The sequence below is a fragment of the Ornithorhynchus anatinus genome, chromosome X3 (genome assembly GCF_004115215.2).
Source record: "Ornithorhynchus anatinus isolate Pmale09 chromosome X3, mOrnAna1.pri.v4, whole genome shotgun sequence".
NCBI lineage: Eukaryota > Metazoa > Chordata > Mammalia > Monotremata > Ornithorhynchidae > Ornithorhynchus > Ornithorhynchus anatinus.
This window is the reverse complement of record NC_041751.1, coordinates 9,425,890-9,443,152: the sequence shown is the minus strand read 5'-3', so window position 1 is coordinate 9,443,152 and position 17,263 is coordinate 9,425,890. Positions and strand designations below refer to the sequence as shown.

The 17,263-nt window shown below is 41.6% G+C and overlaps 1 protein-coding gene across 1 annotated transcript in view; it reads left to right on the top strand.

Annotated features, from left to right (window-relative positions):
- The window catches only part of LOC100089913 (death associated protein), a 45,655-nt gene extending 36,260 nt beyond the window's left edge, over positions 1 to 9,395 (top strand). Inside the window, exons 3-4 of the mRNA XM_029053836.2 lie at positions 7,432 to 7,474; positions 8,942 to 9,395. Of these exons, the coding sequence (XP_028909669.1) occupies positions 7,432 to 7,474; positions 8,942 to 9,055 (157 nt within the window). The 3' untranslated portion in view covers positions 9,056 to 9,395. The remainder of the gene's footprint in view (positions 1 to 7,431; positions 7,475 to 8,941) is intronic.
- Positions 9,396 to 17,263: the final 7,868 nt, after the last annotated feature.

Here is a 17,263-nt window from a genome sequence, read left to right as displayed (position 1 = left end):
TGTGGTAACCTGTCAGGCTAATTATTATTCTGGAGCCCAGAAAATTAGTAAGCCAAATAAGAGCATCTGAAAATCATTTAGAATGCTACGGTCATGAGTGATCTTGTTTTTAGTCTCACGGCTAAAAAATATGTTTTTTTAAACCATCTCAGTTATGAAATGTAGATATCCCTATGCTACTCCATAGCTAAACCACTAATAAGCAAAGAGACTGGTGAAATTTGAATCGGTTATCTTGTAGGATGCTTAAGAAAAAGGAAAATGAGGGGGAAAAAAAGTCATGATTATCGTGATGGTTTGCCAAATTGAAGTGTCACGTCACTTTGAAAGTGATGCTTACTGGGTTGCAACACCCAAAATGAAATGCCTTCCTCAATTCCAGAAGGTGGCAGGCTGGGCGGTTCTTGCGGAATGTTCAATAGATGAAATGACTTTCTTCCCTGGACCTTACTTTATCTTTAGGCATTCACCACTTATAGGCATAAAGAAAAGAAAATGAAGTCGTGTTCTCTGGTTTCAGTCCAGGCTGCCAACAGTGTTACGGGCTAATGGGGACTCGCTCTTCCCACGTCCAAAGACTGACTTGATCACTCTCCTCAACGTAATAGGGAGGCAAAGCGGGACCTAATTTAACTGAACAGCTCCATTTGACTTAGGAAAGTAGACTGAAGCCCATTCTCTTCACCTACTACATGTCAGGTTGCATGCTTCACCTCTCAAGCTAACCTGTGCACTGTGTCTTGTTCTTGTTTCTCCCCCCCCCTAACCTACTGCTCATGCAGCAGTGTTCTGCACTTAGTAAACGTTCAGTAAATATGATTGATTCCCAATAAGTGGCCTGGAACTTTCTCTCCCTTGACATCTAAGCCCCAGCTGTCTCTTTCATAGCTTTCCTGAAGTCACATCTCCTCCACGAACCCTTCCCCAATTAACTTGTCTTCTACTTTTTATACTCCCCACCAACTTGTGAAATGACAACCAACTCAGCACTTCTGTACACATCAATTTACATAGCCCATTATTTAAGCTCCCGCTTTTTCTTCCCATCTGTAACTATTTCAGCATATTTTCCCTGCTAGGTTGCACACTTTGATAGCAGGGATCACATTAATTTTTTTACAGTATTCGTTAACCACTTAGTTAAGCCAGGCCTGTTCTAAGTGCTGGGGTAGATACAAGCTAATCATTTCGGAGACAGTCCCTGTCCCACATGGGGCTCACGATCTTAATCCTCATTTTACAGATGAGGTAGCTGAGGCACAGAGAAGTTAAGTGACTTGCCCAAGGTCACAGCAGATGTACTGCAGAATCAGAATTAGAAGCCAGGTCCTGCTGACTCCTAGACCTGTGCTTTTCCACTAGGACATGCTGCTTCTCTAGTAACTCCATTATGCTCTCCCAAGTACTTAATAGGGTGCTTTGTACAGGAGGTGCTCACTAAATACTGTCGATTGAATGCAGAGACAAAAAATGTCCACAGACCCCTTCTCTGCCCCTCAAATGAGGACTTTCCTCTCAACAGCAGTCTCGATCAGCCAGGCTCAGAGCCCATTCACAGTATTTGATTTCACACAGCCCAAGTCATGTCCACCATCAGAGGGCATGGAAAAAAAATTGATGCCTGGCCAGGTAGCACAGGCTAAACGTAATGTACAAGTGGGGACTGGAGTGCTGGTAGCTCAGTTTAGGGAGGTGGGAACAACAACAACAAAGGTACTTAAGTATTTACTATGTTCTTGTATTAATTGCCTGGCTAGATAAAATTAATCAGGTTGGACACAGTCCCTGGCGCACTTGGGACTCACAGTCTAAGTAGAAACAGAGTAGAATTTAATCCCCAGTTGAGGAAACTGAAGCACAGAGAAGTTAAGTGATTTGCCCGTGGTCACACATCAAGCCGGGATTAGAATCCACATCCTCTCAATCCCAGGAATGTGCTTTTTCCAGTAGGCCATGCTGCTGCTTCTGTACATGTTCAGGGTATGTATATTAAATGCTGTGGGGCTGAAGGTGGAGGGGATAGCAAGTGATTCAAAGGCACAAGTGCCAGGGCAACGCAGAAGGGAGAGGGAGGAGGAGGAATGAGGGCTTTGTCAGGGAAGGCCTCTGGGAGGAGATGTGATTTTAATAGAACTTTGAAGGTAGGGAGGATGACAGTCTGTCACAGATGAAGCAGGAGGGAGGATGAGCCTGAGACATTTATATTTCACTGTAGGGATGGAGAAAGAGAGAGGGAATGTGAGAAAGGGATCAAAATGATTCAGAAAGTTGGAGGTGAGAGCTGACCGAGCCTAATAGATGGAGTGGGCGACAGAGACAGATGATATGTGCTTCAAAGGAGGGGAAAGAGAGGGCTGAGGGAGTTGAGAAATGGCATTGAGCAGCCAGAACAATCATTACTACAGCATATAATTTGAAACCCACACGAAGTTCTTTAACAATAAATATTCTAATAAGGAGTCTGGTGCGGTACCCTAGGGAAAGCTCACTCCTTTGGTATTTCAGGATTATTTTCTTCTAATTTGCGAGTGTGTCGTATAGAGATAGTCAAACAGAAGAGCGGGTGACTTTTCAGTATTTATTTCCTCAACATTCGACTACTGTCACTCCATTCAGCTAGTAATCTTTTCTAGTGTTTATCTTAACTGTCTGGAGCTTCCTCGAAATGCCAATAAAATGCCATGCTTGTGCTTTACTCAGAAAGACAAGCCATTCTAGCTCATTCGTAGCAGGTTTTTAAGTAGGACAAAAGTGATCATAGTAAGATTTTGATGTTTAACAGACATCGGCCTTAATGGTGCACAAATAAAATGGTAAGCACTCCAAACATTTTTAGTTGAGCAAGAAGCTGCAGATTTTCCTTTATTTTTTTAAACCTGCACTTTCTGATGCAACAGGGAGATACTTCAGGGATTGAATCCTAGCTAGTCCAGGCTCCCTGGCGTTTTCCTCATGCTTAAATGAGGGTGTGTTTTAAAATTTGGAAACAGATACAGATAGGGAAGGGGGTAAGGAAATGATGGACTAGGGCAACAAGTGCATCATTTTTCAGTCTCTCTGTACTAGGGCCAAAGAAAGGAATGTTGCATCTTCAAAACAACATCTGTCAGGCTGATTTTCATCAGATTAAATACATCCTCAAAGCAAGCATCACAGTTTACAGAATTTGAGAAATGTAGGTTATACTTTGCATAAAACACCAACAGAATTTAAAATAGGTGTATGTTACAAGTGTAGTTTTGGAAGCTGCCTCTTCAACGGGGGCTGTTCGCATTGAAAGTGTTCTCATGTTTTATTTTTAGCCACTAGGTCTTGCAAAATTATGTTGATAGTGCAGTGAACATTTATAAAATAATCCAATAATCTGCGAGTTTAAATTAGCAGTCATCTGTGTTCAATCACCATGCCGAAACTCAAGGAAAAAAATCATATGGACTTTGTCAAAAGGTAAATGTAGCAAAATGAATAGCATTAATTAGTTAATCATAGGGAAGAATTCACCCAGGCTCAGAAATTCAGGCCTCTGGGCCTGAATCAAGTAGAATCGGGACTCAGAGGTGTAAAGAACACTCATTTACTCAGACATGCTGTCAGAGCCGGGCATGATTCTGAGCATACAAGCATGTATTCCAGAGATTTCATATCCCAGACCCAGGGGCAGGATACAAATCACTCAAAATTGTTGGCTCGATAATGGAGGGAGATAGATACATTGGATATTATGATATTGTGATGTCACCGTATATCCTCTTTATGACTGCATAATCAGGGTAGTGAATTCAGCTTCTTGATTATTGTCATGTGATTCTAGAAAACAAGTCTCCCATCTAGGGCAGACATCTAATCAAATAGCAGATGTCTTTCAAACAGGTGAAATCAAAGATGAATTGATGGAAACTTTCCTATGGGCCTCCAGCAAAACTACCCTTGAGTAATTATCAAAGCTACTTGATATCCTTCGATCCAGGGTGGTAAAAAAAAAAAGGCAGATTCTTTTATTCAGATGACAGTGTTTTATGGAGCTTTTTCAAGTGAGAAGGCAATTTGAAATCAACAGTAGGAGATAAAGCGTTTTGGAGACCCAGCCCTCAACTTTGTTTGAGACATTTCTTTGTGTGAAAATCACTAAAGAGAAGTCTTTCTAGAGATGAATTGGGACCTTGATGGGGAAATCCTTATATTTCGACCCTTCTTCATTCTCAATTGAGTAAGCTTTGAGAAGGTTTGAGCTTTCAAAGTTTTGATTTCTTTGTGGCTGTCTAACCATGCCTTTACCTTAAACCCCTCGAATTCACAATCAAAATGTGCAATGCAACTTTTAGCATTTAATAATAACAATAATAATAATGGTACTTAAGTGCTTACTATGTGCCAAGCACTGTTCTAAGCTAGAGGTAGGTACAAGGTAATTGGGTTGTCCCACATGCGGCTCACGGTCTTAATTCCCATTTTACTAGGGAGGTAACTGAGGTATGGAGAAGTTAAATGATTTGTCCAAAGTCACCCAGCTGACAAGTGGCGGAGCCTGAATTCAAACCCACGACCTCTTACTCCCATGCCCGTGCTCTTTCCACTAGAGCCATGTGGCTTCTCACAGCCACGCTGCTTCTCACTGCTTTCATATAGTATAGTTGGAATATAGTATATTCTAATAAATGTTATCTAGTTATACAATGAGGCTCTATAGGCAATCTCTTGCATCTTATTGCTCAAATAGCTAATTGCCTTGCTCTTTAGTTTGGGTTTCATCAGATCATTTTCTGCCTTGGTTATAATTCATAGCCCAGAGTTACTTTGTTGTTGGGTTTTTTTTTTTTAACTGCCACTACTAAGCTCAGAAACACCCTATAAAGACGGGTAGAATTAAAGTTAGGGACTTCCTGGAAGATTTAGCTGCTAGCTCTTCAGAAAGAATAGTTTCCTTTTGTAAACTCTTGGGTATTAAAAAAAAAAAAAGACAATGCCCCCTGTAGAATGCAATGGTAGTTGTTTGAATAATGCCAAACCTTGAACATATATAACACCCTTGCCCAGAAAGTTAATTTTATATGTATATCAATTGTATTTATTTCTAATGTGCAGAGCACTGTACTAAGCGCTTGGAAGAGTACGATACAAATGGCTATTACACACAGACACATACACACAATCCTATTTTACCAAGGCTGAAAGGAGACAGGTGACTGAGATCCAAGCTCACACTGCAGTCAGTGCCAAACTTTAGTCTCTTTTTGTTCTCCGTCCGCACACTCTTTGCCTAACTGTGACCTCTGTAGTGTTGTCAGTGTTGCCATTTCTAAACTGATGTGGTCTTCATACATGGATAATCATTTCTCTTAAACAAAATGTAACAAATCTTTTTGAATCCAGAGATAAGTATTCCCTCATTAGGCTTTCAAAATGTCGTAAATCTGCTGTTTTTGATGCCTAACTGCACTTTATAGGGTTATTTCCATGGCATGGATTGGAGGGCTCAAGAAAAAAAAAAAGCCATTTAACACGATATAAAAAATTATGCCTCACGAAGTGCAACATGAAAATCCCCTAAAATTAAGCCCCCTGAGACAAGTCATCAACAGAAATTAAACTGATGTATTTGAGTCAACAGTTGACTCACTTGGTTGTTGACAAGTCTGCACTGAGAGTGGAGAACCTAAAACCCCACTTTTGGCTCATTGCAAAAGGCAGGAAACTCCCTCCCCGCTTCCCCTACCCAGGGAACCTTCTCAGAATACAGCAGCAGGGTCCCCTCCTTCTCCCTTCCATTAAAGCCTCTTCATCAGAAAAAACACCCCCCACCTCATTCCCCTTCTATCTTGTATCTACCCCAGAACTCAGTACAGTGCTTGGCCCATAATGGATACTTAAATATCACAATTATTCAATGTCAAGTTAACTAGTTAGTTTATGCAACGAGATGTCTCATAGAATCCCCATGCATTTCGGAAAGAGTATAAATTCAGTAATTCAAATCTACCTAGAAAATTGTTTTTATAACAAAGGTTAGTTAACACAAATAAAGGATAAAGAAAGCATGCAAGCACCTAATTTAGATGAAACTCAAGTAAACGAGATGATTATGATTATGGAACGTTGTTGCATGTCCGTGAGCAAGAGTGGGAGTTTCGTACCTCATTATTTAACAGTGGTGACTTCAGAAAAGTTTTTGTTTGCTAAGAAATAACTTTCAGATCGGGTCTTCCTTTCCGGGAGATGATTGTGCTGACTGAATCCAAGGAAGTGAATGCCAATAACAAAACTGAACAATCACCATCTCTCTCCTCACCTCCTAAAAAGAGTGTGCCTCAGTTACCTCATCTGTAAAATGGGAATTAAGATTGTGAACCCCATGTGGGACAGGAACTGAGTCCAACATGATTATCTTGTAGCTACCCCAGCACTTAGAACAATGCCTGGGACATAGTAAGCACTTAAATACCATTAAAATAAGAATTTAACCCAAGCAGCAAGCATGAGAAAGAAGGGAATCTGGGATCCTTAAGGGGATATAGGATACCGAAAACCCCATCATTCAGGCAGATTAAATTAATGATGGCATTTAAGTGCTTACAGTGTTCTAAACACTGTTCTAAGTGCTGTGATAGATACAAGGTTATCAGGTTGGACACAGTCCCTGCCCCATATGGGGCTCACAGTCTTAATCCCCATTTTACAGATGAGGTAACTGAGGCTCAGAGGTTAAGTGACTTGCCCAAGGTCACACAGCAGACAAGTGGTGGAGCCAGGATTAGAACCCATATCCTTCTGGCTCCCGGGCCTGTGCTCTATCCACAGTTCCCACCAGTGACACACGAGGACTTGAGTTTGTGGACTTGAGATAGTGGTTTCTCAAAATGCATATCCTTGACATTTGGTGAGACTGAAACCAGTTAAGTAAAATAAGTAGTTGTGCTCTTTGTGTTGATCATCTCTGCTAAAGTGCAGATACAGGTCACAGTATGATTCCAGTCGAACACCCTTTTTTGATCTCATGCATCACACAAGTAATAAGAGCTAAAAAGAGCTAAAAATTGTGTTCTAGCATTTAGAAACAATTTGAAGATTAGCAACAACTACACATACACCCCACCCTCCAGCAAAATGGAAGAAAGTGCTTTTAATCAAGATACCTGCTGTTTTCTAACATCTATTTTTCTTTCTTAATTCTTGGTCCAAAGTATCTTTCCTGCAGGTGAAAAGAAATGTCATGTATGTTCTGAGTTCAATAGATATGTTATTATGGCTAAGAAATAACGAGTGTAACATTCATTCTGTTCCCCTGCCCACAAGCAATAATCAGTGGTCTAAGTGGCCACTCTTCATTATAGTCACTCAAGACCGACCCTGGGATGTTGGTATTGCACGTGGATTTTTTTTGTACTTGGCAAGCTGAACTCTTCAGCCAAATAACTTTCTTCTCTCTCCTTCCAGTCCACCTAAACCAACTGTGTTCATCTCTGGTGTCCTTGCAAGGGTAAGAGCTCATTTTTTAATCTCTATGACATAATTTGGAGGAGTTTAATGGTCTTTATCATGGCTCTCATTCAATCAACAGCTAGCACATGATTGCTGTGTTCTGTTTTTAATACTGTCCAAGAAGTAATATAATTCCTGGCCTAGTGGGTTTTTGAGGCTTCCCCTAAGAGTATTTTTGGAAAGCTGTGAGTTCTTGAGAAATGGTAGAGCCTGAATTCTGGAATTCACAGGATAGCCTATGGGGCGTAGTATACGTAGGCTATCTTCAATTTAATGGTTCCTAGTAGTAGGAGAAATAGCACTTGTGCATTGTACGGCACACGAGATATCCCATTCGTTACTGTACTAGTGATTTCTCTTCCTCTTGTCACATCTTAGGCCTTCTTTTCCGAGTTGCTACCCTGGCTTCGAAAATTGATTGTGGCAGCTTGAAGATAGCATTAGTCTACCCCATCCCCAACCCAGGCTCTCCTATGGAATCTCAAACTGCACTGGCCTTGCAGTTTGTCACCATTTGAATCTTTGGACCTGAGGGCATGCAACAGGGACTAAGAGACTTGTATCGGGTGCCATTTTAGAGATCTAGATGTAAAAATCGGGGCAGCTATGGCCTTCGAGTGGGCAACTAGAAATGCATTTAAGTATGGTGGCTGGCCAGAAGAGCACCATGTACTCACTCCCGGTTAAAGGCTCGTTTAAGAGTAGTAGCCTTGTGTTAGTGCAAAATAATCACCACCACAGTAATAACGAAACAGTGTCTAGTGCAGGGACTCTGTAAGTCAGTCTAAGCCCCAGTACAGACTGTGAGAATTTTTTAGCCAGTACCATCTCTATCTCTGGACCATTCAAGCCTTCCACATCTCCAGGGAAGAAGGGGGTTTTAGTGATCACCTGGATGACCCAGGCATTAACAACACTAGTGTTCTAATAATAATAATAATAATAATATTGGTATTTGTTAAGCGCTTACTATGTGCAGAGCACTGTTCTAAGCGCTGGGGTAGACACAGGGGAATCAGGTCATCCCACGTGAGGCTCACAGTCTTCATCCTCATTTTACAGATGAGGTAACTGAGGCACAGAGAAGTTAAGTGACTTGCCCACAGTCACACAGCTGACAGGTGGCAGAGCTGGGATTCGAACTCATGAGCTCTGACTCCAAAGCCCAGGCTCTTTCCACTGAGCCACGCTGCTTCTCTAACTCCTACCCAGTTTGGGAACTTGGCCAGAACTAACTCTCCTCCTAACTCTTGCCCTTAGCCTGCGTAACTTTGGCCACCACGGGCTTCTCTGTCTATGTCTTCCCTTCTTAGCTTTAGAAAGTCATCTGTTTACTTTGTAAAAGCGTGGGGAGGTTCAGCAAAGGGCACCATAGTCTTTGAAATCTGATTATCTCAAACGACTTCAGTCCAGATGGAATACTCCTTCCCACCGATGCCTATTTTGATTCTCTCCTAATTAACAGGGTGACAAAGACTTCCCTCCGGCAGCAGCACAGGTGGCTCACCAGAAACCTCACGCCTCCATGGAGAAGCATCCTTCACACAAACAGCAGCACATCCAGCAGCCTCGCAAGTGAACAGTCTGCCGGGAAGTCAGCAAGGCCCAAACTCACTGAATATGTTTCTAGGAGGAGGATTTGTAGTTTCTGTAAAGTTTGATATTTACAGATGAGAGCGATTTAAGACAAAGTGGCTGGGGGTGGGGGAGGAGGGAGCAATTCTTACTCTCCCTTAAATTACTAAAAATGCTTCAAGTATCGCACCCTGTTAATCCAAATGGAAATTATGCTTCAGCTCCAAATTATTCACTTACCAAGGATCATTACCCAAATGTATCCTTACCTCCAGTTTTGCATAGAAATGGAGCTGATCTTTATTTGCCCAAGACCAAATCTAAATAAAACAAGTATCATTTTAGTGCTAGTATTCCTCTGGTGGTTACCATAAACAACCATAAAGTAGTCTTAATGTTTAAAATAGTAGTGCACGAATCTTTAGGAAGACGGTTAAGGTTAAAAAGGGGTCATGTTGCAGTCCCATTTTTATGGAACTCTAGAGGGCTGAGTCCAGAGCAAAGAGCAAAAGCCCATTTAAATTTAAATTTTCTGGCAAAAGTGTCCTTCAGAACTAAGTGCTCTCTGTTCTCTTCCCTTTGAAGTCACAATTACCAAATAGTTTGAACCATGCCAAAGAAAGGTAAAGAAGGCAATTTCGCCTACCTTTGCAAAAAGCAGAGAAACCTGTTAACCATGAGGAGGCATCCACCTGGAGAAGCAGTTTGGCCTAGTGACAAGAACATGAGTCTAGGAGTCAGAGGATCTGGGTTCTAATTCCAGCTTCTCAACTTCCCTGCTCTATGACCTTAGGCAAATCACTTAGTTTTTCTGTCCCTCACTTTCCTCATTTGTAAAATAGGGACTCAATACCTGTTGTCCCTTCTACTTAGACTGTGAGCCCCTTGGGGGACAGGGACTGTGTGTATCTTGCATCTACCCCAGTGCTTAGCACATTGCTTGGCACGTAATAAATGCTTAACAAAAGCCACAATTATTATTAATCATCATTGCCAGCGTAAGAAATTCAGGCAGGCTCTCAGTATGAATCCTGCCAAAGCAAGGCATCCTAGCCTTACTCCCTGCTTGTGGGCTGATGAGACAGCGATGGATGAGGAATTGAGAATTATCCTTGCAAAAAGAGGGATAACTAAGTCTTGTTTAACCCTTCCCTTTTGGACTGTGGAGAGATGAGGGGCTAGACTTGGGACTGGGTTTATATAGTGATAAAACCAATGGAAGTAATGGTTAATTGTAGAAAGAGATCCGTTTATTATGACAGAGGGAATTTAAAGCCTTTGAAAAGAGATCATCAACATTCCACTTACGCTCAAGCAAATCTGCTCGGTCAGTCCCATTTCTGTCTCTGCTTTTGGGGACGCTACCTTTTTTCACACTTCCTGGATCTAGTCACCACAGTATGTCCAGTGACCCAGGAAATGATGCTTGTGCACCTTTCTTGTAAGGTGGTTGCCTGGATAATAGCTATACAGTACCATAATGGACAAAATAATCCCTCAACCTAATTACTGACAACAACCAACCAAAAAAACCCTTTTCAGACATCAAGGGATGTTTGTCAGGGATATTAAGTTGTTCTTTAGCCACTTGTTGCTGCAGATTGGCAGTGAGTAGATGCCAATCACAACAATTGTACAATAAAATGATTAAATCCACAACCAGCCAGTGGTGAACTCCAAAGATTCACTTTATTGGTAATTCTGCTTTTCTTGATAGACAATACCCAGGACTCTTCTTTGCATCACTTTAAAAAAAAAAGAGACACTTCTGGTTTTCTTAGCACCTAAATGGCTGAAAACAGTTTTCCTAAAACAGTGACCTTATCTTGGGTGACAGGATTCTCATTTTGCATCCAGTGACAGAAGCATTAATAGAGATATTTTCTTGATGAATGGCATAGCAATGTGTCAATCACACACACAGAGAGAACGGTCTTGAAGATGGTCGTTGTATAACCAGCATTTCAAATGGCCAGAGAAAGTCTCTGCACCAGGGTGTGATCAGAAAATAATCAGTGCAAGAGTAGTCCTAGTGCAATACCCTGTCTGTCTAGTTAGGAAGGTCTCATAGTTTCACGGCCAGAGAAAACTGAGTGTGTGCTTCTCGATGCTAATTTTTATGTGTATTTTTAAATAGCCTTCAAAATACATCCAATTCTTCCAAAATGCAGTTATAAAATTTATCCATACTATTTCCTTTCCTGGTTTGTTACTCAGTAATAAAAATTTCTCCCATAATAGTGTGTATTCGTTATTTCAGAGGTTGCTTGTGCTATATTAAAGTGGGGTGGCAGAGAAAGAAGCAGCGTATTAGTTTGCTGGAAGCGGTAACTTATGACTAACAATGGGATTTTCCAAAAAAAAAATACTCTCCCTAGCTGCTTTGTGTCAGAAGCAGTGTTATCACTTAACCAATGAGTCCTACTGTATACTTTAAAATAGTATTTACTGTTTGCTGTGGGCAAAGCACCATACTAAACAGGAGAGTACAATATTGAATGCAGGTTAAGAAATATCCAACAATTAAACAAGTAGATATTTAGATTGTCTCCCCCTCTAGACTCTAAGCTCCTTGTGGGCAGGAAATGTGTCTACCAACTCTGTTAGATTATACTCTCCCAAGCACTTAGTACAATGCTCTGCACACAGTAAGTGCTCAATAAATGCGCTTGATCGATTTAGATTTCACTGCAAAATTTTTGCATATCCTAAGCAATGTGCTTAGTGGAAAGAGCCCAGGCTTGGAAATAGAGGTCGTGGATTCTAATCCCAGCTCTGCCACTTATCAGCTGTGTGATTTTGGGCAAGTCACTTAACTTCTCTGGGCCTCAGTTACCTCATCTGTAAAATGGGGATTAAGACTATGAGCCCCACATGGGACAACCTGATTACCTTGTATCTACCCCAGCACTTAGAACAGTGCTCGGCACATATTAAGTCTCATCATCATCACCATCTGGGTTCTAATCCAGACTCCACCACTTGCTCACTGAGTGACTTTGGACATTCTCCATCCCCCTTAGAACATGAGTCCCTTGTGGGACAGGGCCTATGTCTGGCCTGATTATCTTGAATTCACCCCAGTGCTTATAGATTTTGGCACATAGTAAGCCTTTAAGTGCTTAGTATGGTGCTCTGCAGCAGTAAGTGCTCAATAATATCATTAACAAATGCCATAATTATTATTTGAACTGGGACTGGATCCTGGAACTCCTGAGTTCCAGGTTCTCTCTCTCCACTAGCTTCCTCTTTTCCAATCTCCATCTCCACATTCATTCACAAGGAAGATGTAGAGAAGGTCCCTCCCTCCCTCACCTAAAGACAGTGCTTGCCCAGTGACCACCCTCTACATATTGATTTCATAAACTGCTTTTTCCAGACAAAGGAGCAAAAGTTCCTCAACCAGAGACACTGCTAATGGAAATGCAGTGGCTGCTGAAAACTGACGTCTTCAGGTGCAGATCTAAACTCTGCCATTCAGGGACAACTTGAACTTGGGATTCTGCTCCTCACTATACATTATCCTTCTTTGGAAAAGATTCCTAGCCTGATAAAAAGCAGAAAGAAGGGGCGAGGAAATCCAAGTCTGCCCTTTTCTTTGGTGGGGTGAGTCAAGCCAGGATCATGACATCATGGAAATATGAGTTAGGAAGGGAAAAGTGTTCAAAATATAGTTTAATCCTACATAACACCAAAAATTTGGACTTTCTTCTCTCCCAAGGAGTGTTTAAACATTAGTTAGGCTTGGGTCACTTTGTCCAGTGTTTCTCACAACAAAAGACTCCTACAAAAAGTAGCAAGTCAATTCCAGTGCCTCAGTTGAGCCATGAAATTAAGACTCATAAGCCCAGGTCTTGAAAGAAATTAGTCTGGGACAATGTAGGCATTTCAGTTAAAATGGAAATTACAGCCATACATCGGATCCAGTGTTTCTCTGGGTCACTGCGGCTCCCTGCCATTGAGGGTGTGCTGGCTAGAACCCCGCGAGAGGCCAACGAGAATGCTGTGGGCTGGCCCCATCTCTTTAATTTATCTGCAAGTTTCAAGCGTGGATCGCGGCTGATGACAGAGGCTTTCCTAATTCCACGGCAATTCCGACAAGCTGCTGTGCTTATCCAAGGTTTCTCTTCCAAACCAGGGAAGTAAGATTGAGACTTGGCAAATTCAGCTGGCATCTGTAATGCTTCTAAAAACCAGGGATTTTAGAGGCCACCACTTAGTCTGGTTTGCCGGGCTATGATTCTATAGAGCACTGAGGGAAATTGGAGGCTGTACAATGCATATTGTTAGGAGAATGCGATGCTTGCCATGAGTCTAGCCCTTTATAATAAATTCCTGTTGAATAATGATCCTGGGCCTCACAGCATGTAAAGGTCAGTCATTGGATTTCTATTTTAAGCTACAGTATAGCACCACTTCAGTGAAGTCATCTGTTCTTTTAAAATCACTGGTTCAGGATGTGGCCACAGCTCAAAACACCTATTCAGTTGTATTTATTGAGCGCATCCTGTGTGCAGAGCACTATACTAAGCACTTGGGAGAGTACAGTATAACTACAGTCATTTCCTGCCCACAACAAGTTTACAGTCTAGAAGGGGAGACAGGCATTAATTTAAATGAATTACAGATATGTACGTAAGCACTGTGGGGCTAGGAGTGGGGGGAAGAGAAAGGTGGGGGCTTAGGGAAGGCCTCTTGGAGATGTGCCTTGAATAAGTCTTTGAAGATAGGGAGAGTAATTGTTGGATTTATTATTAATAATAATATAGAGAAGAGAGATAGTGATTGTTGGATTTATTATTAATAATAATAGAGAAGAGATAGAGAACAGCATGGTGTAGTGGTTAGAGCATGGGCCTGGGAGTCAGGTGGTCATGGGTTCTAATCACAGATCCACCACTTATCTGCTGTCTGACCTTGGGCAAGTCATTTGACTTCTCTGGGCTTCAGTTACCTCATCTATAAAATGGGGATTAAGACTGTGAGCGCCATGGTGGGACAACCTGACTACCTTGTATCTACCCCAGCGCTTAGAACGGTGCCTGGCACATAGTAAGTGCTTAACATATATCACAATTATTATTATTATTATACACAAGATTGAGGTATAGTGAGAGGGTTAGCATTAAAGAAGCAAAGTGTGAGGGCTGGGTTGTAATAGGAGAGCAGCGAGGTGAGGTAGGAGGGGGCAAGGCAATTGACTGCTTTAAAGCCAATGGTGAGGAGTTTATTTGCTGTGGAGGTGAATGAACAACCACTGGAGCTTCTTGGAGTGGGGAAACAAGTCCAAAACGTTTTTGTGGAAAAATGATCCAGGCAGTAGTGAAGGATGGACTGGAGTGGGGAGAGACAGGAGCCTAGCAAATGCAGGGTCCCCTTACAGGGCAAACTCAATTCTAAATCATGTTATGCTTGTACCTGGAATGCCACTTGAAGTCGTGATCATCACACCCCATTTTAGGAGAACCTTAATCACCTTGGTTTCACCCTCTCTGTCTGTATCTTCCCCTGAGTAGGGCCGAGGTGCTAGGTTTCAGAGCGACCAAAATCATGAAAGCTATGGGAAAGGCAAACATACAATTGCTATTCAAATGAGGGGTTAGCAGTTGGAAGTCAAAATAAAATCAAGACAGCCAAATTGAATATATACATGGGGAACAGGAGGAAAACCAGAAGCAAAAACAACCAAAATGATTGAATGAAATTGAGATGCAGGGGTGCCAAGGATTACTGGTGAGACCACATGCCAAAAGAGGTAGGGATATGTTAGGCAGGGACTTGTGGGTTCTAATCCCAACTCCACCACTTATCATCATCATCATGGTATTTGTTAAGTGCTTACTGTGTACCAAGCATTGTTCTAAGTGCTGTACAAAGCGTAGAGGTAAATATAAGGTAATCAGATCAGACACAGTTCCTGCCCGACATGGGTCTCCCAATCTAAGAGGGAAGGACAACTGTTTAATGTCCATTTTTCAGAGAAGGAAACAGGCATAAAGAAGTTGTGACCTGCCTAAGGTAAAACAGCACGCAAATAACAGTGTGGACCTAGGGCTATGTTCTTGACACTAAACCATGCTGCTTTTCTAGTGGACTTGGAAAATTGGGAAATACATGATGTAACATATTTGAGAGGGAAGGTATTTCCCTGCCAGAGAAAAGATGTTCTCAAGAGCACAGTGTGAGCAGATTAGTCTGGGAGGAAAGAAGTGAGTGGACTGGAAGAAAGAATAGAAGGAGGGCCTGGGATCAAAGTGGAAGGAGGTTTTGTTTTTCTAGGGAGAAATGAGGAGCCATTGGAAGATTTTGAGAAGGGCAGGAATCATTTTAGGAAGATAATCTGGACGGGAGACCGTGGGATGAGCCGAAGGCCGGAGAACATGGAAACAAAGAGGTCAAAACACTATTCCAACTGGATGGCAATGTGACCTTGGATTAGGTTATTTATGAGAAAGAAGCAGATACAAGAAATTTGGGAGAGAGAACCAGGAGGATTTAGTGTAAGGGAGTGAAAGGCAGAGGGGAATCAAAAATGTCACCCAAAGGAGCATTTTCTGGGACTGGGGCAATGCTGGGTTAAGAATAGAGGCCCAAGGTATTAACTTACAACCCAGCCTCACTCCATTTTTGATCTTCCACCACCACTTAATCACCTTTGGTTTTGTGATTGATTCAGGCAGAGGTGAGCATACTTCATCAGAACCATTCATGGTAAATCTTTGAATCTACCTAATGATATGCTTGCTGTGTGTTAATGAATGGTTTCACTGGCAAGCCATAATGCTAATTATCCCTTGACTTTTGCTTCTCAACCACTCTGTAAGAGTGCCAGGCCTATTCTGCCTTTATTTCAGAAAAATGAAACTTGTACATGAGCCAAAATAAAATGTTCCAACCCCAGGAAATGCATTAGAGTTAGCAAGTGGAATCATCACAATGTTGAACTGGCTTATGAAAGGAAGCCTCTGAGATACACAAGGCGACTTTGTTTGTTTGCCTTCTTTCAAGGTCTACACAGCTTAAGTGATTATTTCTGTACCTCAGTTAGTACTCAGTTGTTTCCATGGCAATAGTGTATTAAGTGAAATAGCACTAAATGGAGGATAGTTTCCTAAAGGGAATAATGTAAAGCGCATGGGTGTATGCCAAAGATCCAGTGGCTAAAACAGTACATTAAAAGCAACAGTAGTTACACGGTCAAGTAGCATTGTAAAGGTGTACCAATAATTAAATATTTTGCATGTCCATATGTCAAATACAGCAACCTTCAAAGACTTTTTTTCATATCCTCACCCCAAAAAGGTACCTTAGCCTTAGGTAGCAGTCTTTATCTCTGCTAAATTCAAATGGGATATAATCACTCTGGTCAGACCATTCAAAATATTTCATGGGGAGGGGAAAGAAAGAGTTTAAGTCAAGGTAAAATTCAATAGGTCTATCCTGGAAGAACACTAACAGACGAGTATATTTTATTACTATTATTAGTAATTAATGGTATATGTTAAGTGCTCATGATATGCTGGGCACTGTACTAAGTGCTGAGGTAGATACAAGCTAATCAGGTGGGACATAGTCCATGGCCTACGTGAAGCTCACACAATTAATTCGCAGTTTACAGATGAGGTAACTGAGGCCCAGAGAAGTGAAGCGACTTGCCTACGATCACGCAGCAAACAAGAGGCGAAGCTGGGTTGAGAACCCAGGGGATCTGACTCCTAGGCCTGTGCTCTTTCCACTAGGCCACAATAACGGGGTAGATGGCAGCGAATGCATTTTTGTAATGACTGCCATAATACTCTAACTAGAGAAAAGAAGTCATTACAATGCTGAAGGACAACCCATCACATGGTCTTCGGCCTAGTTTCTCCAAATAGCCTGTTGCCATCAGAGGCAGAACTAGGCTAGTTAGACCATTATTAATCTCATCTAATGATAGCAATTATGTTCTCAAGCCCAATCAGCTAACAGGAAAACTTTTCAAGTGATGATAATTATTGGGTTGGTTTTTTTTTTTTTACAAATACATTTTGCAAAATTGTCCCCCCACTTGGCACAGTGTTGGCACATTAAACAGTGATATGCAGGTAAAATTAATTATCCATCACAGAGAGGTTTAGAGGTAGAAGAGACTTTAAAGAAATGATCTTTGCCAGGCTTCCAGACTGCCAAACCATATCAGCCCACTGAACCTCTCCAGTTTTTTTAGAAACTT